The following is a 19,656-nucleotide window of genomic DNA, read 5'->3' on the forward strand; positions in this document are numbered from 1 at the left end:
CGAACCCCGTCAAATGGGGACCGGGTCCGGCAAATCACCCGCAGGTACTTTTGGAGCGCGCCTCCGGGCCACTAGCCGACCCCTAACGAATGGGGCACGGGCGTCCACTCGGATTACCCGTTAGCAACTCGCTGGAGACACCATGTTCGGCGCCCTCCGAGGGCAACATGGCGCTTTCCCCCCTCCTCCTTGCGGAAAGGCGACGCAGGGGCGTATGTAAAAAAGCCGAGTCTGTCCTTGACCGTCCTCTCGCTCTGTGCGGAGGCTCGGGGGCGGCTCTCGCAAACCCGACTCCGGCCAAACCGTTGACAGCGTCAACATACCAGCCCGAGAACTTGGGACTCGACTATGCACCCGGGCTACGACCAGTTCGCATGAGGGAACAACCAGACCGGCCGAAGCATCACGAAACACGCTAAGACCTCGAAGGAGTCAAATCACTACTCTGAGGCCTCGGGGGCTACACCCGGCGGGTGCGCTCGCGCGCACCCACCGGAACGAAACGCAACCGAGAAAGGCCGGTCCCCTTACAAAAAAGTGCGACAAAAGCCTCCAAGCGAGTATCAACACTCCCTTCGAGGCTCGGGGGCTACTGTCGGGGACCATAATTAGGGGTACCCCTAAGACTCCTAATCTCAGCTGGTAACCCCCATCAGCACAAAGCTGCAAAGGCCTGATGGGTGCGATTAAGTCAAGGCTCAGTCCACTCAAGGGACACGATCTCGCCTCGCCCGAGCCCAGCCTCGGGCAAGGGCAGCCGACCCCAGAGGATTCACGTCTCGCCCGAGGGCCCCCTCAAGCAACGGACACACCTTCGGCTCGCCCGAGGCCCAGTCTTCGCCGAGAAGCAACCTTGGCCAGATCGCCACGCCGACCGACCGTATCGCAGGAGCATTTAATGCAAGGATCGCCTGACACCTTATCCTGACGAGCGCTCTTCAGTCGACAGAGCCGAAGTGACCGCAGTCACTTCGCCGCTCCACTGACCGACCTAACAAGAAGACAGCGCCGCCTGCGTCGCTCCGACTGCTGTGCCACTCGACAGAGTGAGGCTGACAGCAGCCAAGTCCGGCCTCGGGCGCCATAGGAAGCTCCGCCTCGCCCGACCCCAGGGCTCGGCCCCCGTCTCGGCCTCGGACGATGGACTCCGCCTCGCCCGACCCCAGGGCTCGGGCTCAGCCACGGCTCCGGAAGATGACGAACTCCGCCTCGCCCGACCCCAGGGCTCGGGCTCAGCCCTGGCTCCGGAAGACGACGAACTCCGCCTCGCCCGACCCCAGGGCTCGGGCTCAGCCTCGGCTCCGGAAGACGACGAACTCCGCCTCGCCCGACCCCAGGGCTCGGGCTCAGCCTCGGCTCCGGAAGACGACGAACTCCGCCTCGCCTGACCCCAGGGCTCGGACTCAGCCTCGGCTCCGGAAGACGACGAACTCCGCCTCGCCCGACCCCAGGGCTCGGACTCGGCCTCGGCTCCGGAAGACGACGAACTCCGCCTCGCCCGAGCCCAGGGCTCGGACTCAGCCTCGGCTCTGGAAGACGACGAACTCCGCCTCGCCCGAGCCCAGGGCTCGGACTCAGCCTTGGCCTCGGACGACGGTCTCCGCCTCGCCCGACCCGGGGCTCGGACTCGACCTCGACCTCGGAAGACAGATTCGACCTCGACCTCGGAGGAGCCTCCGCCTCGCCCGACCCAGGGCTCGGACCGACCACGTCACAGGGGGCCATCATTACCCTACCCCTAGCTAGCTCAGGCTACGGGGAACAAGACCGGCGTCCCATGGCTCGCCCCGGTAAACAAATAATGATGGCGCCCCGCGTGCTCCATGACGACGGCGGCTCTCAGCCCCTTACGGAAGCAAGGAGACGTCAGCAAGGACTCGACAGCCCCGACAGCTGTCCTTCCGCAAGGCTCCAGCGCTCCTCCGATGGCCACGACATCACATGAACAGGGTGCCAAAACCTCTCCGGCTACCACGACGACATGTACTTAGGGCTCTAGCTCCTCTCTGCTAGACACGTTAGCACACTGCTACATCCCCCATTATACACCTGGGCCCTCTCCTTACGCCTATAAAAGGAAGGTCCAGGGCTCTCGTACGAGAAGGTTGGCCGCGCGGGAGAACGGGCCGGCGCGTAGGGCTCTCTCTCTCTCCCACGCGGACGCTTGTAACCCCCTACTGCAAGCGCACCCGACCTGGGCGCAGGACAACACGGAGGCCGCGGGTTTCCCCTTTTGCCTGTCTCCTTCCCCCCTTCGTGCTCCGTCTCGCGCCGACCCATCTGGGCTGGGACACGCGACGACAATTTACTCGTCGGTACAGGGACCCCCCGGGGTCGAAACGCCGATAGATATGTAACAAGAAAATATTGTTTAACCATACAAAACAACAAAAACAAAGTGACATATGAACTGGTGGGCTTAGTGGTTGGTCGTCTGGGTTGAGACGTTGGGTGGATGAGTATTTAAGGGCTTGTTCATTTTGCTCTCAATACATGTGGATTGGGTGGGATTGGATGAGTTTAAATATTAAACAAGTTAAAATCTTTCATCATTTTCCCCAAACTCATCCAATCTACATGAGATAGGAATAACCAAACAAGGGCTAAAAGGGTTGGGAGATTCATTGTTGGACTTATTTACTATTAGGATGCACACCTAATTTTATTAGATAAATATTACCCGTGAATAATTGGATTTAGATTCTGTTTCCCGTATCCATACCCACATATCTAACGAGGAAAATTTTCTACTAAATCTATATCTATGGGGATTAAAAAACTTTCCATACCTTAACTTTAATGGCTAGTTTAGAAACTTTATTTTTTTCAAGAGATTTCTGTTTTACCAAAAAAAATAATTGGAAAAATAAAAATTTATTGGGAAAATAGGATTCCCTAAGGGTCAGTTTGAAAACCCTATTTCCTCAAGAAATTTTCATTTTCCTAAGGAAAATTAGTTCATTTTTTTTAGAAAAATAGAAATCACTTGAAAAATGTAGTTTCTAAACTAGCCCTGATAAAGAAATTCACCATTGATTTAACGGATATCGGTCCTATTGACTATTCTGATTTAGAACTCGAGTAGCCCAAAAGCCCTATACCCAAAACCCTGCCAAAGCCAACTGTCAAAACGGGGACACAGGCCAGATGGTGCTTCTGCGCGTTTGCCGTCACTTCGGCCACCTGCGCTTCGCCTCCTTCCTCTCAATGGCGGCGCCCCAGCAATCCGGTAAAATCCTCCTGCTCCCCAGTCCTTCGCATGTCTGAAGCCCCCAACCTCATTCCTACTCCATCTCCTCCCCCTCCTTTGCCCGTCCCCCTTCTTCGCACTCACTTTTTTCTCTGCTCTTTCCAGCTCCCCTGTCCGGGTCGGCGCCCAAGAGGCTCAGGGCGATGGCCACAGACGCCGCTGCAGTGCCGAATCCCCCAGCCTCTAGTGGCTGCCCCGCGATGAAGGCGGAGTTCGCCAAGCACGCCGAGTACCTCAACACCCTGGTACTTTCGCTTCTCGAGCTTTCTTTTTGTCCTGCGCTATGCGCTCAAACTCAAAGAGTAAGGTTGCGGGAAATTAGCTGCCAGGGTCTAAGGCTGGCTCCAACAAGACCCTCTAAAGGGTTCTGTACCCTAAATTTAGAGGACGAGGACGTCCTCTACCCCTCCAGCAACGTCCTCTAAACGGTCCTCTAAATTTAGAGAACGCTGTTGGATCCTCTATATGTAGAGTTTCTCTAAACGGTTCTCTATCTATTTGAATACTTTAAACAACCGGTTTAATAAAACTAAAATATGTACAATACATTTAAGAGTATGACAAATACGTATGTACAAAAATTAAAAAATTAAAAATGTCTTTAATATAGGTATTTACATATAGAGGACGTGATTTAGAGGACGTTGTTGGAGAGAAAGTAGATATAGGAGATGAAATCTTTTAGAGAAGACTGTAAAGGACGAATATAGAGGATGTATATAGAGGACGTTGCTGGAGACAGTCTAATGTGCGCTAGGTGTTTGGAGGAATTGGGGTCTGTTTAGTTCGCTGCCTAACATGCCACAGGTTACCTGTCTTTTTCTGCCTAAGGTTTCTTCAATTTAGCCAACTAACCTTAGGCAGAGTGCCAGAGTCCGAGAACCAAACATGCCCTTACTACGAAGGCGTGTTTTGGATTAGGCGGGTCACTTTTATATTATAACCGATATTCTTCGAATGCTTACTTATCCCTGTAAAAGGCCTCATGGCTTCTTTAATTGGTGCCATGACAATGCAACAGCGCCCCGTTATCTGTTACCACCACCGGTCAGCCCGGATTCTATGGTAATATAGCAGGTGGGGATGCTATGTCCCCGTTGTTCCCATAAAACTTAACTGACATTGACAGGGTCACACTCGTTTTTTCGTCAAAGCCTTTCCTTCTTTTACAATCCGAAATCATTATCACATAGTATGTTCGCTATTATTGTGTAAATTATCAATGTTTGTAATATTTTCTCTCTGTTTACTGTAGAATGACAAGAGAGAAAGGCTTGTGAAAGCTAGTCGGGATATTACAATGAACAGCAAAAAGGTCATCTTTCAGGTCCACAGGTAAGCAGTGTAGGGCTTTGTACCTCTGCTTGATTTCACATTTAGCAATTCTGCTGCTGCATTACTTTATATTTTGCAAAAAGGACGAGAAAGGGACATACTTCTTAATGGCAGATTGTGATCCTCAGAGTCATAGATCTCTCCATGCAATTATCAATTTGAGTATTAAACATTATACTGCCCGCTTTTTGGTGTTCTGTGTGGGAAAAGTAAAGAAGCTTTATGTAATTTTCGTTGGCAGAGATTCTGATTGTCTAGCCATTTGATCACTCTGAAATTTGTTAATGAATAGGTATATCTTGTTAGTCACACTTGCATGGTAACACCCGGCATAAAAAATCTACAAAAATGTGAATGGACAGATCATATCATCAACAACAATCAGGCAAAGTTTGAGATTGAATTAAAATTTTGTGGATGCGAATAAAAAGCAGCATGTAAACGGTTGCAGTTTGAGGTTGCAACTGGTAATATCTGAACACACAATTTACTACTATTCACAAGCTGTTTTATCTTTTTTCTTTTCTCCGAGCAAATGTTGTTTGTTCAACCTCAAAATTTGCATGATGTTAAATGATGATAATATCTGTCCATTCAAATAGCTGTTAGAATCTTTTGGTGCACTTTTTAGTGGTGAGAGCTGTCTTACTGAGTCACTAGGTCACATGTTCGAAGCAGCCTCTCAGTCCTGATGCAGTGGTGAGAGTTGCCTCACCGAATCACTAGGTCACGAGTTCAAAGCAACCTCTTATGCTATCCCCAGCTGTCCAACAGCTTACTCATTATCATCTCTCATTTCAAACTTCACTCAATGTAGTCTATAGTGCAAAACAATGTTTTGCACGGCCATATGCACAATCTGTTGGCCATAGCCTCAAGCTTGGTGCAGTGGTGAGAGTGAGAGTTGTCTCACTGAGTCACCAGGTCGTGGCCTTGAAATGGCCCCTCTGCATTTGCAGGAGGAAAGCCTATCCCACATTGTAATCATATGGGAGCCTCTGTCACCAGGTCTGCCCTTTACTTTTTAGTGGTGTTGCCATTCATTGGTAGCACAGTAGCACCCAAGCATATGGTAGCACAAGCATTGGAGTTGTTCCCTATATACTGGTTTGCCAAACATGGGTTTACAAAAACCTATCCCATGCTGATAAGTCTTACTGAATCAAGAAATACACATTAATTAATCTGTTTGGATCATTAGTTTTTGTCAAATGTTGATGATCAAAAATCAATTTCTGCTTAAAGTCAACTTTCACTACACAGCATGTTTCCGTTAATTGTAATTCCTGTGATAATGTGAATTATTTGATGCTATACTAAAAAAATCAGCTGTGAACACTGAGTTGGCCATGTGTAAGCGTCCTTAAATGTTGAGATTGTCTATGTTTCTGAGTGCTGATACCATGCCAAGGATGTTCTTTACCATGGCTTCATAACCGAATAGTCCAAGTGTTTTACTGGTTTCTTTGATGTAGAGTTCATTGTCTTCATATACCGATTATTTGTTTCAGAATCACGAAAGTTAACAGGGACGAAGTTCTCTCGAAGGCAGAAAATGATCTTGCTGCAGTTGTTAATCAATACATTGCAAAACTAGTAAAAGAATTACAAGGAACTGACTTCTGGAAACTCAGAAGAGCCTACACCTTTGGTGTTAGTACTAACCTTACTATTCTACATTTGTTTATAGATTGTAGAGTCAAATGCACCCCCTGTACTTCCATAATGCGCATTCAGGTTCCTAAACTTACTAATCTTGTTGCATGAGGTCCAAATCACCAAAACTAGAATTAACTGTCTGTGTGGCAAGTTGATTGCATGATGACATGGCATAAAAATGTGGAGCCCACATGCTGGTTTCATCTCTCTTCCCTACCGGCATGGCACACATGTTGGTGCCCCATCATTCCTCAACCAGTACGCCCCATCGGCAGATTAACTCAAGTTATGGTGATTTAGACCTCACAACACAATTAGTAAGTTTTGGTATCTAGATGTACATTTTAAGTTTGGGGACGTAGGTGACACTCCAAGGTAAGTTGGAGGACCGGCAGTGCACTGCACTCTAAATTGTAATAGATCTGATATGTTTGCCATTGACCATTGCAGGTACAAGAATATGTCGAAGCTGCAACACTCTGTAGATTTTGCAAGACTGGCACTCTATTAAGCCTTGCTGAAATCAATGATTCTTTACTAGCACTAAGTGGTCAATCTGTTGAGCCCTTACAGTTAAATGTGCTTGACTATCTTTTAGGGGTAAATACACCTGCACATCTATAATTCAATTCTCAATATCTATGAATATTGTTTTGTTTGAATTCATTAATAGTTCTGCACTTTTCATGCCTTAGGTTGCTGATTTGTCCGGAGAGCTTATGAGGCTCGCAATAGGCCGTATATCTGATGGGGAAGTTGAATATGCAAAAACTATCTGTGCTTTTGTGCGGGATATTTACAGGGAGCTGACCCTTGTGGTGCCTTTAATGGATGACAATAGTGAGATGAAGAAGAAAATGGAGGTCATGCTGCAAAGTGTAGTAAAAATTGAGAATGGTATTATTTCATTGATGCCTGGTAGAGTTAATATTTTTTATTCACTCGTCTAAGACTAGAACCAACCAGAAAACTTCAGGCATGCCTCAACTAAAAGATGAAAAATATGTTTTGCTTTCAATTGCATGGCATATTATGTAGCTTTTGATCTGTTTGATATGCACTAGTCCACGGAAGGGCCTCTAGCCGAGTTGGTTAGGTTGTCTGAGTATCACTCCTCGGGTCCTGAGTTTGACTCTCTGTGGGAGCGAATTTTAGGCTGTGGTTAAAAAATCACCTCGTCTGTCCCACACCAAAGCACATGTGTAAGGCCGGTCGTGGTCCCAGTCGTGGTCGTGTTCTCACATGGGCTACGGTGCCGTTGTGTATGGGTGGAGCAGGAGTTCGGGGGTTTTTGACCTGCGTGAGAAGGTCTTATTCTTAATATAATGTTCGGGGACTGTCTTACCCTCTGCAGGTCGAGATATGCACTAGTCCCATATCACTAGGAATACAAGACCTGATATTGATGCTGACTTATATATTAATAATAAGAGAAGCTGAGTGAAATGTTTTTTTTTTGTGCACATTCCTGAAATAGCTGCTTTTAGTGGCTTGTTCCCAGCAGGAGGTGTGGTATATATAATTGTCTCTCATCTTTTTATTTGATGTTTTTAGACTTGTGCACGTGTATGGTAGAAAATGCGCAACATGACGTGTACTAGTTTTGCTGCCTCCTTAAATTCATGTGTCCTCAATCAGTCATTGTGCCCAATGAAGAAAATTATTTTAGTCATATAAATGCAGCACTTGACAATAATGATAGGAAATTATTTCCCACATCACGAGTTACCTCCATGAACATGTTTATAATTTGTGATTGAACATATTTCTGTCTTCTGCTGTTTTAAATTCTTCAATGGTTCATATGTAGTTACCTCACATGCTTAAATTTCTGAGAACATATTTGCACTATGTTCTTGTTGGTAAGTGCTATCCTACTATCCTAGTCACTACCTTCTGTTATGATACCTGGTCTTTTGTAATATGACTAGTAACCAAATATGAAATATTTGAAATGTAACATTTTGTGTCCTTAAAGACGCCCATAGTCTGCTATATTTTTTAAAAGATGCACACATTTCTGCTAGCTTTTTTGACAGATGCCCATATTTCTGCTTTCTTTTCTGAAAGATATTCATATCTGTGATACTTTCGTGTTAGGCATGTGTTTCCAGTTTGTTAGTATTGTGCTCTATCTATTCTTGATTTGATTAGTTCAATTGCTGGCATTTTTTTAAACAGATAGTCATTACATGCTGAGAAACATTTAACTTTTGCATATGCTTGTGTTTCAGCTTGCTTCAGTGTTCATGTGAGAGGTTCAGAGTACATTCCTCTGCTAGAATCATCAGCAGATCCAGGCTATTCTTATTTTGGTGCCCCGGACTTTGATCAATGAATGTTTTGAAGCAAGAACTAACTGAGTGTTAAAGGAGCTTAGATCAATTTAAGGAGAGCGGTTGTGTCAAGGCTACTCTTAGGTCCACAGTTGGGTGTTTGATTTTATCGCCAGTTTATGTTGCACATCTTGAAGTCTGTAAATCTAAGCCCCAACGTGGTAATCCGGGAGAATCATGTTGCAATACAACCTTTTTATGGTGCAGACTTGTAATACTCAAATTGTAAGGGAGAATTAAAGGAGGAATTGTCTCCTTTGAATGTGTGTGTGCATCTCCATTTATCATCACATGTGACTGACCATGTTTAAAAAAATGAGTAAATCCTTAATAAGAAACAATTAAATCATTGCATCATATTGGATTTTGTTTGTGCATTGAAATATAATAAAAGTATAAAAGTGACACTAATAAAAATATAATAATGATGTGAGAATTTAGATTTATCCCAAAGGCACAACTTAGGGAAATTGGAAATGACACAAAAAAAAAAGAAAAGAAAAGAAATTATATAAAATATAAAACAAAATTTATAAGTACATAAACTCAACCACATTGGTAGGATTAAAATCTATCTTTAAGTTGAGTACAAAATTCAAAGCCATACTTGAGAGTCAAATTGAGAATTGAAAATAGGAAAAAAAAAATAGAAAAGAAAAAGGAGGGGAAATGGGCACTTGGGGCTGATTCTGTTCTAGTCGGCCCATCTCTCATCTCCCTCTCTCGTGTGCGCGGCCCAGCTAACTAGTTGGTGCCGACAGCTTGAGCCCGCGACGCAGTCAACCTCCCACGCGGTCGATCACTTCCATGTGGGTCCCCCTGGTCGGATCCCACCCGCGCGCGCCTGCTTTGCTCCGCCGTTCCACTCACATGTGGGACCCTCCTGTCAGCGCTTTCCTCTCCCTTGCGACCGCACGAACTCACCGCGAGCTCCGCACGCTTCGCGGGCGCCGTTCCAACCACTATCCCGACTTCTTCTCCCTCGGCGCGGACTCGCTAGTCCATATGGTGCGTGCGCAGACCCCTTTCCTCCCCCGTATTCCACTCCCCGTGTCATACACCGCATACCGCGCCACCGCCGTAGCAGAGAGAAGGAATAGAGCCAGCCGTCGCCGCCGCCCGGGGCAAGCGTTCCCCCTTGCCGATCTGGGCGCGTAGTCGGGGTGTGGTACATCGCAGGAGTGTGGTGAGGCTGTTCGTGGGCTCGACGGAGCGAATCCGGCGGCGGGGCGAGCTAATTTCTCACCGGCGCGACGCAATCGTCGTGGATCCGCCGCTCACCGTGGGCGGAGCTCTTCACACTGTGAAATCCGGTAAGGAGCCCTCCGTCGAGATCGCCTTATTCCGCTTTACGTGTAGCACTAGGGAATTGGCGTCTGGGTGCTTGTGCGCGGAGATGGCAAACTCCGGCCAACTCTCTGCCGTTGGGGACCAGAGCGCCGCCGTGTTTCAGTGCGTGAGAAAGAAGATGACCCCTGTTCGTTGATCGCGTAACTAACGGCCAGGATTAGACGACTACGTACTGCTTCGAGGAATGGATCCGGGCCGTGGGTTTGGATCGAGCGGTCCCTAGTCAATCTCGCCCACTTAAAATCTCACCCGTAGATTCAGGATCGGGCGGCTAGGATTGGGTCGGGGATGACAACTTCATGACCACCCACGATTTAATCCGAGCCCTCGATTGTTGATCGGATGGCTGGCAATCCAGGATACCCCTTCGTCGTGCACTTTTCTTAAAGAGCCCCTGCGTTTTCAAGAAAATAACCCGCCGTCCATCCTGTGCTGCGCACTGAGTCTAGGATATTTTACCAGCTAACCCCTGCACTTCCTAGGATTTGAGGCCCAGTCCCGAGATCAGATAAAATAGAGAAACTAATTTAAAAATAGATTTTAGTACAAATTTAATTACAGAAACTTGTTCTAATTGTAGGAAATTCATACTTGATCCAAATTGGACCATTCCAGTTCCTATAATTTTGTAATATTATTCTCTATCAAATAGTACCACTGTTTTTACATGAAATACACATTAAAATTTATTTCTCACTTAACCCTATATTAAATGCATAAAACCTTAGAAAATCCATAACTTAAAATCTATACCTCCAAATTTAATGATTCCAGTTCCTGTGATCTTATTTTAATGTCTAGTTTATTACTGTATATCCTATTTACATGTTTGATGTGATGTTAATTTATGCTATGCTATGTATGTATTGTGTTGATGCGAGTAGACGAGCAAGCCACTGTGGAATCTGAAGTTCAGCAAGTAGAGACTGCTGAGCAGGAGCTCGTGGAAGGCAAGTTGTGCCCTTGATCACCTCTTCTACCCATTCATGTTCTTATTATTCATAATGATCTGCATAGGATAATTTTGCTGGGACCCAATAGGATACCCTAGATTTGACTATCTTTATACCTTGTTTCACCACTGGTTTTACTACTAAACTTTTGGGTAGTACATGCTATTGCTTTATGTGGATTTGGGTATAGAGATATTCATCACTCATTTTTATACTTGTTATTATATGTTCATTATTTTATGTTCATGATAAGATCATTATGTTAATGGGAACATGGAGAACCACCCGGGAAAACAGTGCTACCACAAGGGTATAATGGGACGCCCTTGGCTGATTAACTAGGAAAGCTAGTGGAGGGCTACCTTACCCGAAAGGGGCAAGGGCAGTAGGGGAGTGGTCAGTGTAGGGAGGTCCTTGGGTTGATTTTGCTGCGATGGCGGTCAGGCAAGAACCCTGCACTGGAGCTTCCTATAAACTGTAGCGGGTAGTCTGAAGCTAGTGGAACTTTGTAAAGGCCTCGTAGTGGTACCCTGCCTCGCTTCCTTGGTAGAGGTGTATGGAGTCTGATCAACTCCGTGGCAAATGGGTAACACGACTTGTGGGTAAAGATGCGCAACCTCTGCAGAGTGTAAAACTGGTATACTAGCCGTGCTCACGGTCATGAGCGGCTCAGACACTCACATGATTAATCTATGAAACTAAAACTTAACCTGTCATTTCATTGCATTTGAGATTATTTTATTATTACTTTTACTTATTATTACTATGGTTTGGTATTCACTTACACTTAGTAACTGCTAATAAAATTTTGACCAACTTATAAAAGCAATGCTCAACTTCAGCCTTTATTTCATTGATCAGCCTCACACTTCATGAACTCCCACCTTTGGTGAGTTCATGCCACATTATTCCCCACAATTTGTTGAGCGATGAACGTATGTGAGCTCACTCTTGCTGTCTCACACCCCCCACAAGAGAAGAACATGTGGTTCAGGAGGAGCCACAAGGCGAGGAGTATGATCTGATCTAGGTGGCGTTTCTCAGTTGACATCTGCGCCGACGATCCTTAGTTCATTTTATACTCATTATTTTTATTTTGTAATAAGTCTTCCGCTATGTAATAAACACTCTGATTATTGTGACATTTATCTCTATACACTCTGTTATTATATATGTTGGCTTCTTGGCGCATGTATGAGATGCACCTGGCTTTGTTCCTTAAAGCCGGGTGTTACAGAAGTGGTATCAGAGGAAATGTTGACTGTAGGACGAGACCTAGATAGAAATGGACAAACCTTTCCTACTTACCTTACTCTGACTCATTCTATACTCATCTCATCTTGATCTTGTCTCACCTTTTGCTATTCTACTCTGATTAATCTTATCTTTTCTACTGTAAGACAAGATGGATTTCACACCTTGGAATCCTACCACTAAGATATTTGTAAGAGATAGGGAACCTAAGACAAAAATTTAAAACTATTTTCTTTAAAAATGTTGTTTGATTGTTCTGATGATAAATGTCTGATTTGCTTCTTTGATTGATTGAGATATTATATATGGGCATCTTAGCATGTACCACCATAAGGTAATGTATTAGCTTGAGTGGATAACACACTAATCTACTTAGCTAATAAATCCCCCGCAGTAACATTCCTCGTAATTACTCGCCTTGTCTACAATCCTTTCTTTCTCACCCTGTGTTTCTAACCAAGATGGGCTACCCCTATAGTGTTAAAAGAGAGCACTATAGACATGATCCTTGGTATGTCATGGTTAAGAAAGGCAAAGGCAGTATATACATCGTGCTAAGGGAACCGTAGAACTCACCCGTTCCAAAAGAGAAAGATTTGAAGTTGGAATTGTAGTAACTACCGCCACCAGACTAGCGGCATTCTTAGTAGATGAGAAGTTTGTTGGTGTCAACATCCGTGTGGTTAGGGATTTTTCGGATGTCTTCCCAGAAGAGTTACCAAGGATGCCACCAAATAGGGAAGCCGAGTTCGCTATTGATCTCTTACCTAAGACTACTCCTACTCCCAAATGGCCATACAGGATGCCGGTTGAAGAACTAAAGGAACTTAAGAAGCAATTAATGGAATTACAAGAGGTTGGGTACATTTGTTCGAGTTCCTCACCTTGGGGAGTACCGATACCATTTGTACAGAAGAAAGATGGATCACAAAGGATGTGCGTGGATTGTAGGTCCCTTAACGACGTCACTGTGAAGAACAAGTGTCCATTACCCCGCATTGAGGATTTATTTGATCAGATGAGAGGTGCAAGGGAATTCTCAAAGATTGATCTCCGATCGGGTTACCGTCAAATGAAGATTAGGCGATCGGATATTCCCAAGACGAATTTCTCGACCCGATATGGTTTATATGAGTTCACCGTTATGTCATTTGGACTAGTTAATGCACCAGCTTATTTTATGGATTTGAAGAATAAGGTGTTCATGATTTGGACAGATTCGTCGTGGTTTTCATCGACGATATTTTTATTTATTCCAAGAGTGAGAGTGAACATGAGGAACATCTGAGGATGGTGCTACAGAAGCTAAGAGATAATCAACTCTATGCCAAGTTCAGTAAATGCGAGTTTTGGATTGACAAGGTGCCATTTCTTGGACATATTATTTCTAATGGAGGAATAGCAGTGGATCCTGCTAAGGTCAAGGAGATTATGGAGTGGAGAGTGCCCACTACAGTTACTGAGATTCGGAGTTTCTTGGGGCTTGCAGGATATTATCGGAGATTCATTGAAGGGTTCTCTAAAATTGCCAAGCCTATGACATCGCTTTTGGAGAAAGGAAGAGAATTCAAGTGGGATGAGAAATGCCAAGAAAGCTTTGATCAATTGAAGGAGAGATTGATGTCTCCACCGGTGTTGGTAATGCCAGACTTACAGAAAGGATTTGATATCTATTGTGACGCATGTGGCCAAGGATTTGGATGTGTGCTTATGCAAGAAGGTCATATGATCGCCTATGCGTCTCGTCAGTTGCGGAAACATGAATTGAACTACCCCACTCATGATTTAGAGCTGGCAGCAGTTGTGCATGCACTTAAGATTTGGAGACACTACATTATGGGAACTAAGTGCCAAGTATATACGGATCATAAGAGTTTGAAGTATATATTCACTCAGAAGGATCTCAACCTTAGGCAACGCCGTTGGTTGGAGCTCATTAAGGATTATGATTTGGAGATTCACTATCATCCAGGCAAGGCAAATTTGGTTGCAGATGCCTTGAGTCGGAAGGAGCATGTTCACTCTGCTTTTGTTGTCCAGCTACCCGATGAACTAGCAAAAGATTTTGAGAGACTCAATCTGGGAATTGTTACTCACACTGAAGGAGTTACCATTGAGTTGGAACCTACCTTGGAGCAAGAGATTCGTAAAGGTCAGGTTGGTGATGCTAAAATTCAAGAGATTAAGGATCTGATTACAGAAGGTCGAGTTCCGGAATTCACGGAGGATGAGCAAGGTACTGTATGGTTCAAGAACAGGATATGTGTTCCTGATATTGAAAGCCTTCGAGAGACTATTTTAAAGGATGCCCATGACTCGGACTATTCTATTCATCCTGGTAGTACTAAGATGTATTAGGATTTGAAACAGAAGTATTGGTGGTATGGATTGAAAAGAGATGTAGCTGCACATGTGGCTATGTGCGATGTATGTCAAAGAGTTAAGGCTGAACACCAGAGGCCAGCTGGACTATTGCATCCACTGAAGATACCCGAGTGGAAATGGGAAGAGATTGGTATGGATTTCATTACTGGATTGCCTCGCACCCAGAAAGGATATGATGCCATATGGGTGATTGTGGATAGACTGACTAAAGTGACTCACTTTATTCCTGTAAAGACTACTTATAAAGGTTCTCAGCTAGCAGAGTTATATATGGCTCGGATTGTGTGTTTACATGGAGTACCGAAGAAGATCGTGTCTGATCGAGGTTCGCAGTTTACCTCAAGATTTTGGAGAAGCTTTCATGAGAATATGAGTACGAAGTTGAATTTTAGTACATCTTATCACCCTCAGACTGATGGACAGACTGAAAGGACTAATCAAGTATTGGAAGATATGTTGAGAGCATGTGCCCTTCAGCACGGTGGAAGTTGGGATAAGAGCTTACCCTATGCTGAGTTCTCTTATAATAATAGCTACCAGGCTAGTCTAAAGATGTCACCGTTTGAGGCTCTATATGGCAGAAAATGCAGGACCCCTCTATATTGGGATTAGACTGGAGAAAGACAGTTCTTTGGGCCTGAGCTTATTCAAGAGGCAGAAGAACAAGTTCAAATGATAAGAGAAAATTTGAGAATTGCACAATCCAGGCAAAAGAGCTATGCTGATAATAGGAGAAGACTACTAGAGTTTAAGGAGGGTGATCACGTGTATCTGAAGGTGTCACCGATCCGGGGTATGAGGAGATTTAAAGTTAAAGGAAAGTTGTCCCCTCGCTTTATTGGACCTTTCTTGATCTTAAAGCGAGTGGGAGAAGCTGCATATCAGCTAGAGCTACCCGATCATCTATCAGATGTACATGATGTATTTCATGTGTCTCAGCTAAAGAAGTGCCTCAGGGTACCTGAGGAGCACCTACCACTGGAGGGCCTCAGTGTTCAAGATGATCCGACTTATGTTGAGTACCCGATCAAGATTTTGGACACTTTGACTCGAGTTACAAGGAATAAAGTGATTAAAATGTGTAATGTTCAATGGAGTCACCACGGAGAAGATGAAGCAACTTGGGAAAGAGAAGAAGAGCTTCGCATAGACTTCCCCCACCTTTTCCCTATATCTTCTTAAATCTCGAGGACGAGATTATTTTTAAGGGGGGTAGGATTTGTAATACTCAAATTGTAAGGGAGAATTAAAGGAGGAATTGTCTCCTTTGAATGTGTGTGTGCATCTCCATTTATCATCACATGTGACTGACCATGTTTAAAAAAATGAGTAAATCCTTAATAAGAAACAATTAAATCATTGCATCATATTGGATTTTGTTTGTGCATTGAAATATAATAAAAGTATAAAAGTGACACTAATAAAAATATAATAATGATGTGAGAATTTAGATTTATCCCAAAGGCACAACTTAGGGAAATTGGAAATGACACAAAAAAAAGAAAAGAAAAGAAATTATATAAAATATAAAACAAAATTTATAAGTACATAAACTCAACCACATTGGTAGGATTAAAATCTATCTTTAATTTGAGTACAAAATTCAAAGCCATACTTGAGAGTCAAATTGGGAATTGAAAATAGGAAAAAAAATAGAAAAGAAAAAGGAGGGGAAATGGGCACTTGGGGCTGATTCTGTTCTAGTCGGCCCATCTCTCATCTCCCTCTCTCGTGTGCGCGGCCCAGCTAACTAGTTGGTGCCGACAGCTTGAGCCCGCGACGCAGTCAACCTCCCACGCGGTCGATCACTTCCATGTGGGTCCCCCTGGTCGGATCCCACCCGCGCGCGCCTGCTTTGCTCCGCCGTTCCACTCACATGTGGGACCCTCCTGTCAGCGCTTTCCTCTCCCTTGCGACCGCACGAACTCACCGCGAGCTCCGCACGCTTCGCGGGCGCCGTTCCAACCACTATCCCGACTTCTTCTCCCTCGGCGCGGACTCGCTAGTCCATATGGTGCGTGCGCAGACCCCTTTCCTCCCCCGTATTCCACTCCCCGTGTCATACACCGCATACCGCGCCACCGCCGTAGCAGAGAGAAGGAATAGAGCCAGCCGTCGCCGCCGCCCGGGGCAAGCGTTCCCCCTTGCCGATCTGGGCGCGTAGTCGGGGTGTGGTACATCGCAGGAGTGTGGTGAGGCTGTTCGTGGGCTCGACGGAGCGAATCCGGCGGCGGGGCGAGCTAATTTCTCACCGGCGCGACGCAATCGTCGTGGATCCGCCGCTCACCGTGGGCGGAGCTCTTCACACTGTGAAATCCGGTAAGGAGCCCTCAGTCGAGATCGCCTTATTCCGCTTTACGTGTAGCACTAGGGAATTGGCGTCTGGGTGCTTGTGCGCGGAGATGGCAAACTCCGGCCAACTCTCCGCCGTTGGGGACCAGAGCGCCGCCGTGTTTCAGTGCGTGAGAAAGAAGATGACCCCTGTTCGTTGATCGCGTAACTAACGGCCAGGATTAGACGACTACGTACCGCTTCGAGGAATGGATCCGGGCCGTGGGTTTGGATCGAGCGGTCCCTAGTCAATCTCGCCCACTTAAAATCTCACCCGTAGATTCAGGATCGGGCGGCTAGGATTGGGTCGGGGATGACAACTTCATGACCACCCACGATTTAATCCGAGCCCTCGATTGTTGATCGGATGGCTGGCAATCCAGGATACCCCTTCGTCGTGCACTTTTCTTAAAGAGCCCCTGCGTTTTCAAGAAAATAACCCGCCGTCCATCCTGTGCTGCGCACTGAGTCTAGGATATTTTACCAGCTAACCCCTGCACTTCCTAGGATTTGAGGCCCAGTCCCGAGATCAGATAAAATAGAGAAACTAATTTAAAAATAGATTTTTAGTACAAATTTAATTACAGAAACTTGTTCTAATTGTAGGAAATTCATACTTGATCCAAATTGGACCATTCCAGTTCCTATAATTTTGTAATATTATTCTCTATCAAATAGTACCACTGTTTTTACATGAAATACACATTAAAATTTATTTCTCACTTAACCCTATATTAAATGCATAAAACCTTAGAAAATCCATAACTTAAAATCTATACCTCCAAATTTAATGATTCCAGTTCCTGTGATCTTATTTTAATGTCTAGTTTATTACTGTATATCCTATTTACATGTTTGATGTGATGTTAATTTATGCTATGCTATGTATGTATTGTGTTGATGCGAGTAGACGAGCAAGCCACTGTGGAATCTGAAGTTCAGCAAGTAGAGACTGCTGAGCAGGAGCTCGTGGAAGGCAAGTTGTGCCCTTGATCACCTCTTCTACCCATTCATGTTCTTATTATTCATAATGATCTGCATAGGATAATTTTGCTGGGACCCAATAAGATACCCTAGATTTGACTATCTTTATACCTTGTTTCACCACTGGTTTTACTACTAAACTTTTGGGTAGTACATGCTATTGCTTTATGTGGATTTGGGTATAGAGATATTCATCACTCATTTTTATACTTGTTATTATATGTTCATTATTTTATGTTCATGATAAGATCATTATGTTAATGGGAACATGGAGAACCACCCGGGAAAACAGTGCTACCACAAGGGTATAATGGGACACCCTTGGCTGATTAACTAGGAAAGCTAGTGGAGGGCTACCTTACCCGAAAGGGGCAAGGGCAGTAGGGGAGTGGTCAGTGTAGGGAGGTCCTTGGGTTGATTTTGCTGCGATGGCGGTCAGGCAAGAACCCTGCACTGGAGCTTCCTATAAACTGTAGCGGGTAGTCTGAAGCTAGTGGAACTTTGTAAAGGCCTCGTAGTGGTACCCTGCCTCGCTTCCTTGGTAGAGGTGTATGGAGTCTGATCAACTCCGTGGCAAATGGGTAACACGACTTGTGGGTAAAGATGCGCAACCTCTGCAGAGTGTAAAACTAGTATACTAGCCGTGCTCACGGTCATGAGCGGCTCGGACACTCACATGATTAATCTATGAAACTAAAACTTAACCTGTCATTTCATTGCATTTGGGATTATTTTATTATTACTTTTACTTATTATTACTATGGTTTGGTATTCACTTACACTTAGTAACTGCTAATAAAATTTTGACCAACTTATAAAAGCAATGCTCAGCTTCAGCCTTTATTTCATTGATCAGCCTCACACTTCATGAACTCCCACCTTTGGTGAGTTCATGCCACATTATTCCCCACAACTTGTTGAGCGATGAACGTATGTGAGCTCACTCTTGCTGTCTCACACCCCCCACAGGAGAAGAACAGGTGGTTCAGGAGGAGCCACAAGGCGAGGAGTATGATCTGATCTAGGTGGCGTTTCTCAGTTGACATCTGCGCCGACGATCCTTAGTTCGTTTTATACTCATTATTTTTATTTTGTAATAAGTCTTCCGCTATGTAATAAATACTCTGATTATTGTGACATTTATCTCTATACACTCTGTTATTATATATGTTGGCTTCTTGGCGCATGTATGAGATGCACCTGGCTTTGTTCCTTAAAGCCGGGTGTTACAAGACTGTTTGATCTGTGCTAATAACGGTGTTCGTACTAGCTGAAAGATTTTTCTGTGCGTTGGTAACTCCATTGAAGCTATACATAAACGGCAACGATTGTTATGCAAACAGTCATTCTGTGCAAGCAAATTATTTGATCCATTAGATTATGATCCAACTATAGATATAACAATGGTTTGTTAGAGGTTTTTTATAAAGATTATTGAGCTGATGGTGTAAGAGTTTAAGTGTTAGATGTGACCTACGGTTGAATTATGATCTAATGGATCAGATGGTTTACTTGTACGCTTTGCATAACAATCGTTGCCTAATAAACACATACGACGTGATTGGTTGCGGTCCAATGGAGCCATGGTCACGCCGGCCGAGGGGCCTACTTCTGTGCGTTCAACACCCGTGGTCGATTGCAATGTGATTTGAAAATTGATAGACAAGAGTTGGAGAGTCTGTTGGTTTAACCGAGACTGTCTATTTTTAGATTTCTCATAAAACTCTAAATTTAGCTAAGATTATATTTAGACCCCGTTTGGTTTAGGGTGACTAAAGTTTAGTGACTAAAGTTTAGTCACTTTTAGTCTCTAAAGAAG

At 44.6% G+C, this 19,656-nt stretch overlaps 1 protein-coding gene across 2 annotated transcripts; it reads left to right on the plus strand.

The window, feature by feature from the left end:
• The first annotated feature begins 3,073 nt into the window (after positions 1-3,073).
• On the plus strand, positions 3,074-8,867 carry LOC100381878 (uncharacterized). 2 transcript variants are annotated; one of them, XM_008656958.3, is made up of 7 exons: positions 3,074-3,229; positions 3,356-3,495; positions 4,506-4,585; positions 6,097-6,238; positions 6,695-6,844; positions 6,940-7,141; positions 8,479-8,867. In XM_008656958.3, exons 1-7 carry the CDS (start codon positions 3,148-3,150, stop codon positions 8,580-8,582), a joined length of 900 nt encoding a protein of 299 aa, XP_008655180.1. In that variant the 5' UTR covers positions 3,074-3,147; the 3' UTR covers positions 8,583-8,867. The 2 variants fall into 2 exon arrangements, with proteins under 2 accessions (XP_008655180.1, NP_001168132.1); NM_001174661.1 differs by lacking the exon at positions 3,074-3,229 and having other exon boundaries at positions 3,278-3,495; positions 8,479-8,835.
• Positions 8,868-19,656: the final 10,789 nt, after the last annotated feature.

Source organism: Zea mays, chromosome 8, assembly GCF_902167145.1.
Source record: "Zea mays cultivar B73 chromosome 8, Zm-B73-REFERENCE-NAM-5.0, whole genome shotgun sequence".
NCBI classification, from domain to species: Eukaryota; Viridiplantae; Streptophyta; class Magnoliopsida; order Poales; family Poaceae; genus Zea; species Zea mays.